The 16,626-nt window shown below is 39.1% G+C and overlaps 1 protein-coding gene across 1 annotated transcript in view; it reads left to right on the forward strand.

The window, feature by feature from the left end:
- MAPK12 (mitogen-activated protein kinase 12) overlaps positions 1-15,571 on the forward strand; it is a gene marked incomplete at its 5' end in the record, with an annotated part of 38,452 nt that extends 22,881 nt beyond the window's left edge. The window contains 8 exons of the mRNA XM_009700283.1: positions 2,315-2,344; positions 4,004-4,051; positions 9,187-9,301; positions 9,893-9,964; positions 11,999-12,078; positions 12,871-12,949; positions 14,539-14,712; positions 15,501-15,571. Coding sequence (XP_009698585.1) covers positions 2,315-2,344; positions 4,004-4,051; positions 9,187-9,301; positions 9,893-9,964; positions 11,999-12,078; positions 12,871-12,949; positions 14,539-14,712; positions 15,501-15,571 — 669 coding nt within the window. The remainder of the gene's footprint in view (positions 1-2,314; positions 2,345-4,003; positions 4,052-9,186; positions 9,302-9,892; positions 9,965-11,998; positions 12,079-12,870; positions 12,950-14,538; positions 14,713-15,500) is intronic.
- Between the last annotated feature and the right edge of the window lie 1,055 nt (positions 15,572-16,626).

Consider the following 16,626-nt stretch of genomic DNA (forward strand, 5'->3'; position numbering starts at 1 on the left):
GAGATTAACTAAAACTCTGAAGGGTGCAGTCCTTTTAATTCCTGTTTCTACATGCCACATTCTTAGGTGCAGAAATTCCTGGGTCTGCCAGTTATTTCTTTACTGTGTACAGTCATACCAGCAAAAAAAGCCTATAGAATATTTTAAGCATCTACTCTGGAAAATCAAGAGACTTCAGTAAGAAGACATTGAAATTATTTAGAATGCAAGTAGTCATTGTGATATCCTTGATCAAGATGGCTATTGGCAGAAGACATAATCTTTTTCATCGTTTATTGGGAGTCTAACTGCTTACAGATATATTTCTTTTAAAAAAGAAAAGCATATATATATATCCTGTCTGGTCTCTGCATGCAAATGACCAACTTCCTCGTTCTATATCTGGTTCCTCCCATCCCGATCCGCTTCATGCACTTGCATGACAGGTACAGCATTTCATAGTTCTTCGTTTATTGTAGCAATTTTACAGCCTATGTTCTGGGGAACAGCCCTGCGCCCTCAGCCCCTTGTGTCTGCCCCAGGAAATCCTGTGAAGCCACTTGGCATTTCCTACGGGTGATGTTAAAACTTGCCTAATCTGCAAGTAATATGTAGCAGGAACTGGTCTACCGCAAATGCCAAGACGTGCATGGACTCGGGCACGGCAGTCTAGCAGTGTGCCCGTGCGGCAGTGGAACTCTGCCATGATCTGGGCTGGACTGGTAAAGTTGTAGGCACAGGGTTAAGGGAAGTTATTTTTTTTCCCCCTCTTTTCAGAACCTACAGGACCACATCTGGAGTGCTGTGTCAAGTATAAGAGAGGAAAAAGTAAATGTCAAGGATTTTGGTTTTGTTCAGTCACTGCTTTTAAAACTTGGTACCTTAAATCCAGATCTTGTGCTGCTCAGGTTGTATGGGTTTTGTTTTAAGTTCAGAAACCTAAGTCTGAAATGCACATTGGATCTGTCTGAAGAAGCTGGCCTTGATCTGTAGCTTTACTTTCTTTTCCCCGGGCCTCTCATCAGGTGGACTATGAGGATTCCTTTGCAGAGGGACTGTTGCATTTACAAGGTTAATAGCTCATCTTCATGGCTGCTGGGGAAGAGGTCAATGGGTGGTGGGGCTATGGCTGGTTGGCAGTTACCCTGCAAAGTTCAGTGCTTCTCTGTGTCCCTGTGACACTGAGCTGACTGCCCCTGATTGGTCTTCCCTGTCTCTGACAGCTGGTTCCCAGTAACTCTTTTCCCACTTATTGCCCCATTCTTCAGAATGGAATAAAGTGAAAAGTCTCCAGGTGAAGCTGGTGGGATTTGCATCTCATCCATCTTTTCTGGGGACTTTTTAAAAGCCTTTATTGCTCTCGTGTTGCTTAGTGTCAGTAGTATGAGCTGCCATCAGTAGTATGGTCTGTGGGTTTTCAGATCAGCTCCCCACATCTGAAGTGAACAGTACTAGCAGGGACCAGGCTGCTCTTGGAAAGCACGTCCTCAGTTCAGGACAGCTTTATGCATTTCAGCTTTTGCAAAAGAGATGCCTATGTCTGAACTAGTTACTAGAGGGTCCCTTTATTGTCTATGATGAACATAGTCTCTTCTTGGGGCACCGTTCAGCTGGTGAGAGGAGCTGCATACCTCAGTGGGGAGCATTTGGTGACAGTCGTGGGTGCAGACATCTGTATTTGGTCGGGTGTCCTCCCAAAAGTACTAGTCCTAGGTGTCCAGTTTGTTGGTTTGAGTTTTTGTGAGCCCTTAAATAGGTCACTGGAAGGGTGATGAAAATGTTCAGGTAAAGGAGAATGTCTTGTAACATAACCTCTCCATGTTTCATTGAGGAAATACTGAAGGATCCAACAAGACTTCTCAGCTAAGACCTTGACTGGCTTTCATCCTGGTCTTAAATGATCTCTTAAAACTCAGTGCTGCTGGAGCATATGAATCTAAACTGTGATGGCACACCAGAGACATCTGTTGCAAGAGAACATTTCTGATACATAAAATAGCACAATTTATTTTGATACATATATATATCTAGCAGTGCCAAAAATTGACTGGAAATGGGATTTTATGTATGGGAAGAATTAAAAAAAAAATATATGATGTGTTGCAGTACTCAAACTGATTCTGTGGTTTCTCATTATTGGGGGAGGGGAAGGGCAAAATGCTAGTTTAATTGTCTGAACATTAAAAACATAGCTAAAAAGATCTTCTGTGCAATAAATAAACATTTTCTAATTTCAGGTTACATTAGCACCATGAAAAAATACTTTCTCCCCTGCCCTGGGCAACTTGTTAAAGTCAGGCCCTCATTAACTGAAAAATCCTTTCTGTTTTTACAGTATATTCACTCATCAGGCATAATTCACAGGGTAAGTGGAAACAATATGAAAGATGTTTATATTTTGCTGATGTGAGTGGTGTTTTTGTGTAAGCATGCTCATAAATATGCCTGAAATTCTGTTTATAGTGTCTCAGTTTGATGCCTTTGGTTTCTTTTTCCATGGGAACAAAAAGTGGTATGGCTACCTCGGTGTAAGCTGGGCACTCAAGTTGCACTGAATACAGCTTAGATTTGGATTTCTTAAATTACTTTGTGAAGTTGCATTGTAAGTCCCTGCAAGAGCAAATACTGTCTAAATTGAGATGGATAAGAGTTTTTTCTGGCTTTTTTTTTTTAATTGAGGTTAAACTTTTAAAAACAATGTTTAAATGTTGTTTAAATGTCATGTGAATGTCCAAAGTTGGGAAGAGGGGAGGGGCTGAAAACAGAGAAACTGAAAAAGTACTCCAAAACCTCAATTTTTTTCTGAGGGAAATTAAGCATTTGATTCTTTTGGAATCCCTGCTGTGTCTAAAGTCCACGTAAAATCACTTTTGCAGTGTGAAGAAGGAGTTCTGAATGATGCCCTCATGGTACCAAGCAGCATAACTTCCCCCAAAACTGCATCAGAACAGTAGAAGCTGGCCGTTTGTTATAAAAGATCAGGAGCACCACAGAAAGTGCACATTGTATAGTAGCTTTAAGCTGGACATGGAAACTATGCAAACTGCCAAAATAATGTACTAAATTGATATTTTTATTTCTGCAACTGCTGTGGTCATGATCTAAATTTACAGTTACTTAGACTTTTTCTAAGGTCCCTCTTGATGTCTCTTGGTTTCATTATGGTTCTTTGCACCAATTTGTTGCTCTCCAAGGCCCCTCTGATCTTAAAACATCTTCATATAAAACAGGTGGATGCCTGTTTAAAAGTTCAGAGAGAAGCTTCTTCTAAACATCTTGTGCTAAAGTTTGTCAAACAAAGGTTTGAAAAAACTAAAGGAAAATTTATTTCTGATTTTTTTCTTTCTCTTTATAGCTATGAATGTCTAAGAGTCACTGATGTTGCAAAATCTTCTTAGTCATTGCCTGTACTCTTCCCTTTGCTGCTAAACTCAGAAGTACAACTTTTGAAGATCATCAGAAGTCTCTACAGTAGCTAAAGAGGCTTAAGGGAATTTTTTTTTCATGTCGCAGTCTCCATTCAATTGACTTAGTTAGGAAATAGGCTTTTATGTAAAATCTTGTTTGATTCCTTCAGTACTCCTTGTAAGTCTATCAGGGTATGGAACCTTTTTAAAGTATATTTTGGTATGCAATATGTACAGTCCAGAAATATGTATGTGAATCCTTAACTTTGTGGTGTTAGTATTAAATGCAACAAATTTATGTCCAAACCCCACTCACAGTAAGATGAGCAAGTTTCTCCACTGGCAAGTATTTTCCTGACTTCTAGCAAAAAACATTTGATTTGTCTAGGGGGAAAACATACTGGAAAGAAGCCAAACATATGCAAGTTTGTGTCTTCGTTTCTGTTCTTTGTATTTAATTTTCTAATGTAGATTTATGACATCGTTTTACCTGTTGCTGTTCTAAGCAGTTGTATGAAAATGATTAAACCAAAATGAAAGAAAGAAAGAAAAAAAGTCTGCTTTATGGTGCTTTCTGTAATATAAGTAAATAACATCCATGTCAAATCTGATTACAGGATCTAAAGCCTGGAAACTTGGCAGTAAACGAAGACTGTGAATTGAAGGTAGGATATGTTTATTTGAAAAAACAGTCAGATGTATTAGAAATACACCACAGAAGACAATGAGTGCAACAGCTGTAGACATCCTGGCTGGTTTCAGTGATGGGCCAGGCTTTCAGCTCATGGGCTTTGAGGAGTCATGGACAAATCGGGGAACACTGGAAAATGAAAGGGAAGAGCATCAGATGAGCAGTGGTAACAATATTGAAAAAAAATTACAAGAGACTACTCCTTGTAAGTGTTTTCCCATTTGTCTGACTTCAGTCACCACAAGAATAATTAAATATTTATTTAAGAAATAGAGCCCTGAATAGTGAGAATCTATTCCTCTCCCATTTATATGTTCTTGACTGACATAAATGTGCATTTCCTACAAATGGCAGAGGTGATGATCAATTTCTGAGATCATTCTGGAACCAAGCACAAGAAATGGCTGCGCCTCAAGCTAGAAATGTTACCCAGGATGTCCCAGCTGAAAACATCCAGTCCAGACAGGACACTGCGGGAAGCTGGCGCCCAGTGCTAACACGGGAGAGGTGGGGGTTGACTCCAAGATGTAGAGGAGAATTTCTGGTGAGGAAGTCAGTGCTGCAGGTTATTGCATTCATGGCATCGTTGAAGCGGTTCCTGACTTGGGTCCCTCTGGCTGAGTGAAGGGCAGTGTAAGAATCGAAACTGCTTCTGCGGGTTTGGCACTGTCGGAGCAGTCCATGGCACAGCTGTGTGCCCGCACCAAGGGCATGTGCGTGACAGTAACAGTCACCCTTTTCCTGTGTGATGTGTGTGTTGCAATGAATACTGGTATATTTTTATACAGTCGCTCAACTAAAAATACTTTTCAAGAAAAAAATCGTGTCATGGTTACAGTTGGATAAGAGCTGTAATGGAGAGCTGGTTTTATCACTTCAGAGAAGCATGAGAGGAATCACATGCAGCTCGCCATGAACAAGAACATCTTATTTCTTTGAAAGTGGTTCCTTCTGCACTGTTACAACTAACAGTAGTATCAATTGCATGTAGACTACAGTGTATTTCGTAGCAAGAATCTGTCAGTTCTGCTTCATTTTTGCTCTTAATTGAAGTGGTGAGAAAAAAAAAATTCATTAATGCGAGACAATTCCTAATTCAGCCTTCTGTAGTTCAGCTATTAGCTGTTTCTGCTGCTACACTGCAAGACAGGTGCATTTGATGGCATTTTTTGTATTACCTGGTTGCCGCTTCTCTGTGGCGGGACAAGTATTGACATGTACCGTGACTCCCTTCATCCCACCTGTTCCGGGCTTCCTTCCAAAGATGGGCAGGAGGATGGTGCACACTCACACCTCTTCCCAGTATGGAAACTGGGTTTAGCTGGCATGCACCCTTGCAGACCAGGGCTGTAGCACCCGTTGTGGAAAGTTATCTGTCCTGAAGTGTAGGTGTTGCCACTCCCTTGGAAATGTTCTCAGTAGAGTCCATCTGAGTAGCAATTCTTCTACTGCACGACTGAACTGAAATACTGAATCTGACCTGTTCTGACTGCAGTTTCTTACATGTATTGGAAATCTTCCAAAGCCTGTTAGAGTGGATAATATTTGTACTTCAGAAATAATTATGCAATGTACCTTGACCTAGCAAAAATGCATTTATTTGGCTCTGTAGAATGACTTTGTTATAAAAAAGCAAATTATTTATTACAAAGTAGAATTATGTAGTACCCAACACTGCTTATTTTAGGAATATAGTTAGAATTGGTTTTGTCACCTATCTTTTCTTAGCTCTAGCAATCTGAAAGGCTAGTCAGGGTCTTTCAGTTAATTATGAAATCAAGCTGCATCTTCTGTCCTGTCCTTGAATCATGACTGGCCTATACATCCTCCCAAAACAACAGTAAATTTGAATGGGGATTTTTGTGTCCTATGGCCAAGGTTTCCTCCCTAAAAGATACATAAGTCTTTATGGGAGTAGTTCAGTTACGTGAGAATTCCAGGTCTGAAGAAATATAAAAAGTCTAACTCTACAAGCTGGGAGATACAGAAGAAGATCAAAGGTTGTGAAACACTCCCTTAGTTAAATAAAATAAAAACTGATGCAACACTGCAAAAATGTTTTTTAGCATACAACATACAAACTATGTACTTGCATGTAGCTGTTGTAATACAATTTTTTGCTCTTTGGAGACTGACCTGAACATTCAGGGTCCTGTCATTTCAGAATTTCCCTGTCTCACACAAAAAGCCATTGTCTTCTCCTGGCTTGTAAGTGGCCAAATGACAAGTGGGTCCCAGGGTGATGGGGGAAAAAAAAAAGAATCTAGAAAAAGCAGTTGTACATGTTTCTCTTCTCCACTCCCCCAGCTGTGCAGTGAGACTTTGAGATGCAGCCCAGGTCTTCCATGATATGATAACTGTGCCTCCTTATTTAACGCAACTTATTTTTCTGCTGCCCTGGGCATTTTTAAGCTTTTAGATAAACTGAGGCAAATAATTCTGTATCAGAACACAATTTTGTGTAATGACAAGGAGAAAATGTAGCATTAAGCTTTAGTTTTTGTTTCTTGACTCTGAGAGTGAAATTATGATGTCCCTCGTTGTACAATAAGCTCTAATATTATATGCAGAAGAAAAGTGCAAATTTGCAATTAGGAAATACTGGTTGCCAAAAGGCAAGTCCAGTCTATAGACAGAAAGCAAACTATAATATCTTGAGAAGTATGCATAAAAATTATCAAGGCAAGGATTTAACTGGGATCTCTCTTACACCCAAGGAGTTGAACTGACTTCCCCTGTGTGCGTGCGTTCGGGTGCAGTGGGCAGGATGTGACCCTGCTCAGAGAGCGCACCTTCAACGTCAGTTTATGCGGGCACAGGACCACGCTGCCAGGGATAGTCCAGCTCTTTTCCCCTGTGTCTGTGCACTCAGCAGCTTCCCTTGCATCAGCTCCAGTGGCGATGAGGCTGTAGGCAAGTTGGACTAGTTCCTTAAATTGGTAATTAATTAGTAAGCAATCCGTTTTATTTTTCACAATGAGCTTTCTGGCTCCCTCGTCTGATACTCTGAACTGCTACATAGGAATCAGAAAAGTAACAGTGAAGGGTACGTGAGGGGAAATCACTGCCCTTTCTGCAGTCTCAAAGGTACAAGTTATTTTTGTTAGGGTTACTGAGGCAGGTTAGGAAAATTAAGTTTGCTGAGTAGAAGGGGAGCTTATCCTTGAGGAGCTGAGGGGAATTTACTCTCTCTGTCATAATTCCTGCATTATAAAAAGGATTTTCAAACTTGCTCTGAAAATAGCTTCGGAAGTTTCAGCTGGAAAGTTGAAGATTGGAGGATGAGAATAATTGTTTCATGTGAAGATTGTTGTTGAAGTGGTACCGTGTTAATATTAAGTACTAAAGGGATACACTTGGTTCTGAGCCTAATGAATATGTAAATGAAAAGAAATCCTGAATTTAATACATAACACACAAAAATTCTTACTGTCATTTTCTGCTTTTAGAAAAATAGAAACTCAAATTGTATTTTAGCTGTTTCCAATTCCAAGTGTCACAAGCCTTAGTATGGAAAATGCCTAAAAAGCTGTGACAGAATAGATGGTACCACGTATGGCTTTTGACCTGTTATGTAAAACTTCCTTTTTCCTTCCACCTCCCCTCCTGTGTTCCTGGGAAAACATAATGTATGCTGTATATAAAACTGTATTTTGCTCTTGCAAATATTTTGAGTCCGGTAAATCTTCAATACCCAAAGAATCTGCCGTAATCAAGTGCATTTTATTGGTAAGAATAAAAATCTCTCCTTTTGCATCCCGTTCATGTTTTTAAATTGGTAGGTAATCAGCAGTTCTGGAGAAAACATGGAAATGATGTTTCAAGTATGGCAATAAAGATAAGCCATAACATTTTATACTCTTGATCTATGAATGAAAATATAATTTTCCGTTCTGTTAGTGCCAGGGAATGATGAAGCTGTCCTGAAATATTTTTAAATGTTTAATTACAGAAAGCATTACAAAAACATCACTCTTGGTAGAATAATGCACACGTGCTCCTGGTTAAAACTTCTGCCCTGTCTATATATATATGTGTGTGTGTGTATGTATAGATATACACATATAGATATATATACACACACACATATATATATGTATATATACATATATATATGAAGCCTGATACACCTGGAAATTAGTGGCTGGTCATACAAAACTACATAGTCAACTATGTGTGGATGATAATGATTTATCTTGAATAGACTTTACTTACCCAGGCCCCCTGCTTCCTGTTAGAAGCATGAACTTCCCGATAAATACGAACTGACTGTCATTCCAGGAGTGGAATTTCTTGCTGTCGGCTGCATCTTTGGCACCATTGTTTGATGGTCCCTGCAGGTGGGCCTTATTAGGCCAATTTTGTAGAAGTCAACAAAAGGACGTAACATTCATTTTTAATCTTGCTGCTGTACACATGGCTATATCTAGAGATAAATACCTGAAAGCCTTAGAAATAAGGTGAACTGCGCATAATCCTTTTTAAAAAATTGGACTGACCTTGCATTCCTTACAGAGGGTTGTTCTGTAGTTGATGCAGTTGGTTGGAGAAAACTCAGTGGAACTAAATAATGGTAATTCCCTACTCTTGTTGCAGATTTTCAGTGTGACCTAGAGGAAGCCTTCCTTTTTATGAGTCTTTCATAAAACAGAAATAATGATACCTCCTTACTTCAGAATATTATTGGAATGCACTTTTGAATCGTGATGCTGCCTGGGATACGAGAGCAATGAATACCGTCTAAAATGCATGATGTTCTTTTAGTCCTAACATGATACGATGGTGATTCCAGGCCAGGGAATTCTTTGCATTGAATGTGCCCAGTATCTTTTTAATTAATAATTGAATAATTTATTATTTTCTTCGCTGGTTTTACAGCTTTTAGTGTTGCTATAGGAGTATGTAACTTGGAAAAAAAAATTGGAAAGCTCCTTGCTACTTCTGTCTTGATTTTTAAAATGAGAGCAAGATACTTCAGTGACAAAAAGATGCAAAACTAAACCAATCTCTGCAGATTGCTCCAGTTCTTTTATTTTCCACATTTGTAAAGTCTGTATGAAATAGATAACTACCTGTCTGATCAGGATGTTCTTTGTGCTTCCACTACAGATTCTGGATTTTGGATTGGCAAGGCATACAGACAGTGAGATGACCGGTTATGTGGTTACAAGGTGGTACCGAGCCCCAGAGGTCATACTTAACTGGATGCATTATACACAAACAGGTCAGCATCTCTTCAGAACAGTCCTAACAGAGCTAAAGGGGTCACTGAACCAGACAATATGCAAGCCAAGTCTTTGTTTCTGAAGTGAATGCGAAATTGGAGGTGGAAATGACCATATAATTATGCAAAACTTCCTTGTAGATAAATTGCAGATAATAGTTTAGTGGTTGTGCGTTTTGAGGCTTTTTTGTATATTTTCTGAGAGTAACAGGAAGTACTACAGTGGTTGGAAAAAAGTGATATAAATGTTTACAGATGTGACCGTCTGGTCTGTGTTCTTATGTTCTGCACTGACCGTCATCTTCCTGCAATGGTGTGCTGGTTATGACTCGAATAGACAGGGAAAAATGGTAGAAGGAGGGAATTCATGTAATGCTAGGATAACTATGGAAGTTTTTGAAAGCATTGAAGATTTTTTTATTTTTAAGATAATTTTACCTATACCATGCATCATACTTGGCAAGGCACTCTTGTAACAGGCTATAAAGGTAAATTTTCCGCTTCTTTAAAATATATTTTAAATTAAAGTTTATGTGCATTTAAATGGACAAGTATTCAGCAAGTTAATGGGACTATTGGTCTTTTTTTCAGTTGACATCTGGTCTGTGGGCTGTATAATGGCTGAGATGATAACAGGGAGGCCTCTGTTCAAAGGAAATGATCGTATCCTTCAGTGAATTTATGACACTAATGTAAGAAAATGATGAGCGATTCTTATGTGATACAGTAGGTCTGTTCAAAAACTGGTAAGCATAAATTGAAATGAATAGTAAAATGGCTTGCATCTTTCTCATTAATTGGTTATTTGATATCTGTACCACTTTTGCATATCTGCTAATTAAAACTCGTATTTCTGAACTTTTTCAATAGAGAAAGAGAGGTGATCTTTGAATCACATCTCAAATCATCAGGTAAAAGGTTCTGTGACCATAGAAAAGGCATTTTTTTTTTTTTTTTTGAGTAAGAGATTCTACAATTACAGAACATGCATAGAAGATTCTACTGTAGTATACAGACTTATGTGCACATGCTACTCCATTTGATGCTTTTTGAGACTTTTACCAAAAAATGTTACGTATGTAACATCTTGTAAAATGTTTTAGATTTACAGGAAACATCTAGTCCTACCATTTCATTGCTGAGGAATTAAGAAAACAGTTAAGATTAAGCCATAATTCAACCTCAAGTGATTCTTTATTGGCAGTAGTAGTTCTGATAGTTAAAAGAGGATGATGTTAATAGAAGACAGCAATAATTTTTTACTTTTTTTTATTTGTTTGTTTCCCAGCTTTAGTTACATTTGTGTTTAAGTACTTACATGTAAATTAGGACTTCATTGCATGGTTCATATTATTCTCGTTTTGTGAGGAGAAACATAAAAGAGGAGGATGTCATTCACCAAAAAAAAAAATAACAGGGACTATGGAAAAGTAAAATACATCAAATTATTTCAGCTGTACAGATTTTAAGTACACATTAGTTCTTAACGGGAAAATACTAAAATGCCTGCCAAAGAACAGCCGTTGACTAACACAGAGTGTTTCTCAACTAGTGCTAACCTTGAGCATTCTGGTACATAAATAAGGAAATGAATGAGCCATAATTTTCAAGTTGCACTGTGAATGTAAGAGTGGAAAAGCTAGTATTTCAGTCATACTGGGTTTTGGAGATTTCAGAACTATTGGCTGAAGTTCTGCATCCTGTGTTATGAAGGAAATTACCCCAGCATATAATAGTCCTTGCCGGCCTTTGAGTATATGAATCAATATTACTTATTGTCAGGGAAATGCAGCCGTGGCTTCAGCCGTGGGTAGGTGAATAAGAAAACAGCTAATTTAAGGGATTTTTGTTTTAGTATTATGAATAGATTATCCTGCAAACTTGGTATGGGATTTTATTTATTTCATCAGCATTGCGCACCATTGCCTTTTTCTGCAGAGGTTGGTGGAATCTTCATGTGCTCTGAGCTCTGATCGAGCTTGTAGCTTCTCATCTGCTGCTCTTGCCAGAGCAGTAAACTAGTCGTAAAGCTGTTCTCTGCAGCATTAGCCTGCTGTAAATATGGTGTTTGCTCTTTGAAACAGCTAATATTGTTGCTGATTAATCTGTGCTGGTTTAGGACACAGAAGATTAGGGAGTGTTCCAATGCCTCATCCCAGTGTCTCCAACATCCCAGCATCCAGAATCAAGCTAAACATACGGGAAATGAGGAGGGGGATTAATTTTTTTCCTCTTGGAAGTTTCTCAGTATGGAGAATAACTAACAGAGACTGGTTTACTCTGATTTTTGTTCCATTTATCATACCGCCTGATGTTCCCTGTGACTTTTCCTACCTCTATGTCACCTAAGTGTCGTATAGACCAAGGCAATACATGTGTTGATTGATAAGATACTCCAATACTTTTGGCCTGATTTTGACCAAAAATACAGAGAAGGCCTGATGATACTGGAGGAGTTTGCAGATGATTCAATTATGTGTTCTCCAGTTACAGGAGGTTTTATTTCAGGTGCTTTCAGTGTCTTTGCCTTTTGTAAGAAAACTGGAGAACTTTCATCTCATCTTTTATAAATCTTCTGTTCAGTTGTTGCATTGTGATTTTTTTCTTCATTCTCCAATAGTGAAGAAACGCACAGTTTTTGCAGGGTGCTTAGTTTTCTTATGGTGAAAGACTTTGTTCCTTATTTCTGGTATTCAGATCTGGACCAACTCACTGAAATAATGAAAATAACGGGTACACCAACTCAAGATTTTGTTCAAAAACTGCACAGTCAAGATGTGAGTATTCTGCATTGACAGTTGGTTTTACATGTCTTAATTTTAAGTAAGCCACGCTCAGTTCTTAGACTGGCTGAGATAATATTTATTGACTACTGTAATGACCCCTGATGATACATCTTGACCTTGAAGGGCTTTGCACACCCAGAATAGCTACTGGAGATGAAGGCAGAGGGTTGCAGAAAATGATCAGAACACTTGAAAAATCTGTATATTTAAATGCTTCAAAGTTTCCAGTGTCTACCATATAAAAAGTTGAGCTGATGCATTAGTATTTTTATTGGAAACGTACTGAAAACATTAACCTATTCAGAAAACCCTGTTGTTTGCAGATGTCTCTGACTTTGTCTTTTATATTCTTATGTGGATGTCCTTCTAGAATCCATAAGCCCCTACTATAAAGAACCTAAAATTATTCATTAGACTAACTATACAGTTTAAATACTAACGAATTACTGTATAAGGTTCGCTTCTCGAGATTCCTGTAAACTCACTATGACATTCTTTCAAATGATGCATACATATTTCTTCTAATTATATATAAAATATGGAGCACTAATAATTAAAGCTTTACATTATCATTTCTTAATCACAGTTAAGGCTTGTTTTTTTAAAAAAAAAAAATTCCTTTCAACAAGAAGCTGAATATAATCAGGGTTTATGACCTCCAAAAAAATTCATTTGTACAATGTGCTATCAAATTATTGTTGAGTTACCTATTAAGCATATAGTTAATGTTGTCACATTGCAAAGGCAGCAAAGGTCTAATTTAATACTTGTGTTTCTTTTAAGGCAAAAAACTATATCAAAAGCCTGCCAAAAGTCCAGAAAAAAGATTTTGCATCCATCTTGAAGTATGCGAATCCTTTGGGTAAGACAGTTTGTGTGAATGTGTACAGTTTGTCTTGTTCTTGTGTTTGCCTTGGCGGCAGCAGCAGTATCAGTCATGTGATAGGTTATGTGATGGTTCTCATGCTTTTCTATCTCTTGCTTTCCATTATTCATAACTTTGATTGTAGTGGCTGAACTTTGCCAAGTTTAGACCCTGCCAGGAATCAGATGTTTCTCAGAAGTGTCAAAAAAGAAGTATTTTGTGTTTTAGACTTTGATCCATCATCTGCTTAATGGTTTTACTGGAGCAGCTTTCTGAAGAGCCCTGGGAGATTAAATATATGTAATGCATTTTTCTCTGTATTGTATTTGAAATAAAATTCTGAAAGCTCAATCTGATCTACAGTAGAAATGCAAACAAATAGAAAGCTGACATTTTCATCATGGAGTTAATATATCCTGAGAAACATCTGTGCATTCCTGAGAAGTACTGGCTTGGATTTGATAGATGTAAACAGCCAGAAGAGCATACCAAGTGTGCATAACTGTGACATGACCCGAGGCAGCCAGAGCTCTAAGATGGCTCTGCCCAAACCTTACCCATTTCCCAATGACCTGAACAGTCACAAAGCCAGTTATATTAGAATATAAATTAGGATAATTGAATCTTCTCAATTTAAGAGATTAAAATTGTATATTCAGGTGCAGTAGAAATAAACATGATTAATAAGCAGCTCTTACCCTGACTTGCATGGTTAGCTCACTGACCTTCTCGGCAACAGAAAACTACACATTCCTGTTTAGTTCTTAGAACGTTTTTACCTCTCACCTCTGTGGCCATCTGGCTGCTCCTGACGTAGAGAACAACTGCTCCTGGACTGGGAGAGAAGGTTGGAGAGAATCCACGACGTGGCAAGCAGGAGTTGCAGCATCCTGTCCCGTGCCGCTGTCTCTTCCTATGAGCTCCTCCACCCAACCCAGGAACGTTGTTTCAGGACAGAAAAACAGAGAATAAACAAATCGTTCATCATATCTGTTTACACTAGCACATTTTGGCAATCTTAACAGTGGACCTGATCCAAAATCCACTGGAGAGGAACATACAAGATTTTCATGGATTGTTTTGGCTGAAGTCAAAAACACATAGCAGATAAAGTCAGCGCTGAGATTCTGAGCGTGGACAACTGACTCAGTGAACTTCAAAGTGTACTTGGTCACATAGAGAGCAATTCTCATTTGCTGTACACTCACCTGTTCATTCTGTTGCTGTCAGGTTGTGATGTACCTTAGAAGCACGACAGGGTGGCAGTGAGGGAAGGCACCTGGGAAGGCCCCAAGTGCAGTGGTCCTGGAGCCAGAAGCTGAGAAGCCGTTAGCTGAGGTGAAGTGGCTGTATTGCGTACAGAAGTAAGGGAGCACCTCTGGGTTGCATCAGGCTTCATATGCATCCCAGCTTGCTCACAATGCTATTTTGTCATGCAGATAGGCCCCACTGGCTATAGAGTGAACACCCAATGATTCTGCTTTGTAACTGTGTATTTATTTGAAGGATCTCCGGGGCAAGGTTACTATGTACAAGCTGGAATCAGTGGCATGATCTGAATACACTGTTTCTTTTCTGTGCAATAGCTGTAAACCTTTTGGAGAAGATGCTGGTGTTGGATGCTGAGAAGCGAGTCACAGCAGCTGAGGCTTTGATGCATCCTTACTTTGAACCAATTCACGATCCTGAGGAAGAAATCGAAGCTGAGAAATATGATGACACATTTGATAATATGGATCTTCCTCTAGATGAGTGGAAGCGTGAGTTTAGTTTTGTGATGTCTTCAAAACTAACCAGATAGAAAGGCCATCCAGAAATAGGAATATTCCCCTTTACCTTCTCTGCTTTTGATGGAACAGAGTAACTGGCATTACAATAGAGAAATGCTACTGATAAGCCAGCGTTCCTCTTATCAAGTCGTCCTGGAACAATCCCCAAAGGTTGCTTCTCTGCCTCCTAACAGAGGCTCTCCTTCTCCTTTATGTGTCTGTCCTCCCATCTTCCACAATGTAGGAAAGGAACCGTTTCTGTAACGTGTTCCTTCCAGCACATAGGACAGGCAAACAGATTCCTCAGCTGTTGGCTCTATAGGACTGCAATGGTTGCTGGCCTTAATTTTAAGTTAGGTTCTCTCAGGGAGAGAACACATATCTCTCTCAGCAGAGATTTAAGTCTGAATCTAGTTTTCATCTAATGTCAGAGGTTTGTATTTTGACTTCTACATGAGGACTTGACTTTTAAAGCTAATTTGCTCAGTAGCTCCTTCTGAGGATATCACCCACTATACTGTAAAGTCAATGCTTGCATCCCTTTGAAAGCACCTGTAACATTTCAGTATTGGGTGGCTACTTCAAATCTGAAATGGTGAAAAAGTGATCTTCAATTCTGTTACTTTTTGTACTCTTTATTTCTTTTTTGCCTGAAGAGGTCTCTCTCTTCCTGACCTAAATCAGAGCCTAACCATGCTGGGGGTTGCACCTTGCTCATGTCTGTGCAGCTCCTTTTCTGATTAGAGCTGCAACACTATATTTATTCTGTTGTTTTCCAGGCATTACATATAAAGAGATACTGAACTTCAAGCCACCCCAGACATCGGAGTCAAAGGAGACAGCGGTGTAGTTGTATGACTCAGTCTTTTCAGAACTTGGAAGAAAGCAAGAAAGCTGTAAATGTTTGTGACGTTTCAGGTGTATAAAACTTTTATAAATAAACTGGATGTAATCTGTTTCATCTGCACTGTAAGAAAGAGCAATGTCTTTTACTCTGCATGTGGAAGTTAGTGCCTTTGGGAGTAGCATTTCAAAACTATCCAGAAACTTATTCCTGCCTACAACTTCTTCCTTCTGCACAAAAGGATTCAGACTGTGATAACTCGGTGCCGTCCTCAAGAGAGCAGGTAGGACTAATTCATCAACTCGGATATCAGAAGAGTACAAGTTACCACCCTGAGCAAGCTGAGACACAGAGTATGTCAGAGATATACCGTGACTGCTCTCCAAGGCCTCTGAACTATCTTGAATGCAAGAAGTATTCCTGTGACTTCCTCTGGAATATTTCACTTTGGTAAGACGCCTGGGGAGGCTAATCAGCTTCTGCTACCTCAGCTAGTGCAGCAGGTAGCAGAGACAGTGCCCGAATGAATGCCTATGTCCTCTGTCCTATGTGAGTGGAGGAGAACCTGAGCTCCAGCCAGTTCTGACAGGTCTGGGCAAGAGGCAAGAAGCAGAGAAGTGTTGATGTCCTAGATTTTTTTTCAAAGTAACCAGCATAGCAGGACAAGATTTCACAAACAGACTAGGTGAACAGTCACTGGATAAACAATCGCTGTCAAGGGGTACAATATTTTCCTCTAAATACAGTGCAGTCTCTTTGTATAATAGACTAGGGATCAAGGATTTCCAAGGAGAAATCCTTAAGACTTTCTAAAATTTTGTAAGCTCTCTAGCATCTTAGTATTGAAATGATCACTGCGAAAGTACAGCTTCTCAGAGGACATACTGGTTATAGAATCATTGGTGCTGATTTTAGAAATAAAGCTGCACACGGGTCACATTATAGAAAATAAAATGAAGCAGCTGTTCATTGGGAATGCCTGCAGGAAGCTGTTTTGTTCACAGTGTACAGAGGTGCTGCCAGGTGCAGAATAACAACCTTTTTTTTTCACCTTCTGAACT

Source organism: Cariama cristata, unplaced genomic scaffold, assembly GCF_000690535.1.
Source record: "Cariama cristata isolate BGI_N322 unplaced genomic scaffold, ASM69053v1 scaffold3465, whole genome shotgun sequence".
Lineage (NCBI taxonomy): Eukaryota > Metazoa > Chordata > Aves > Cariamiformes > Cariamidae > Cariama > Cariama cristata.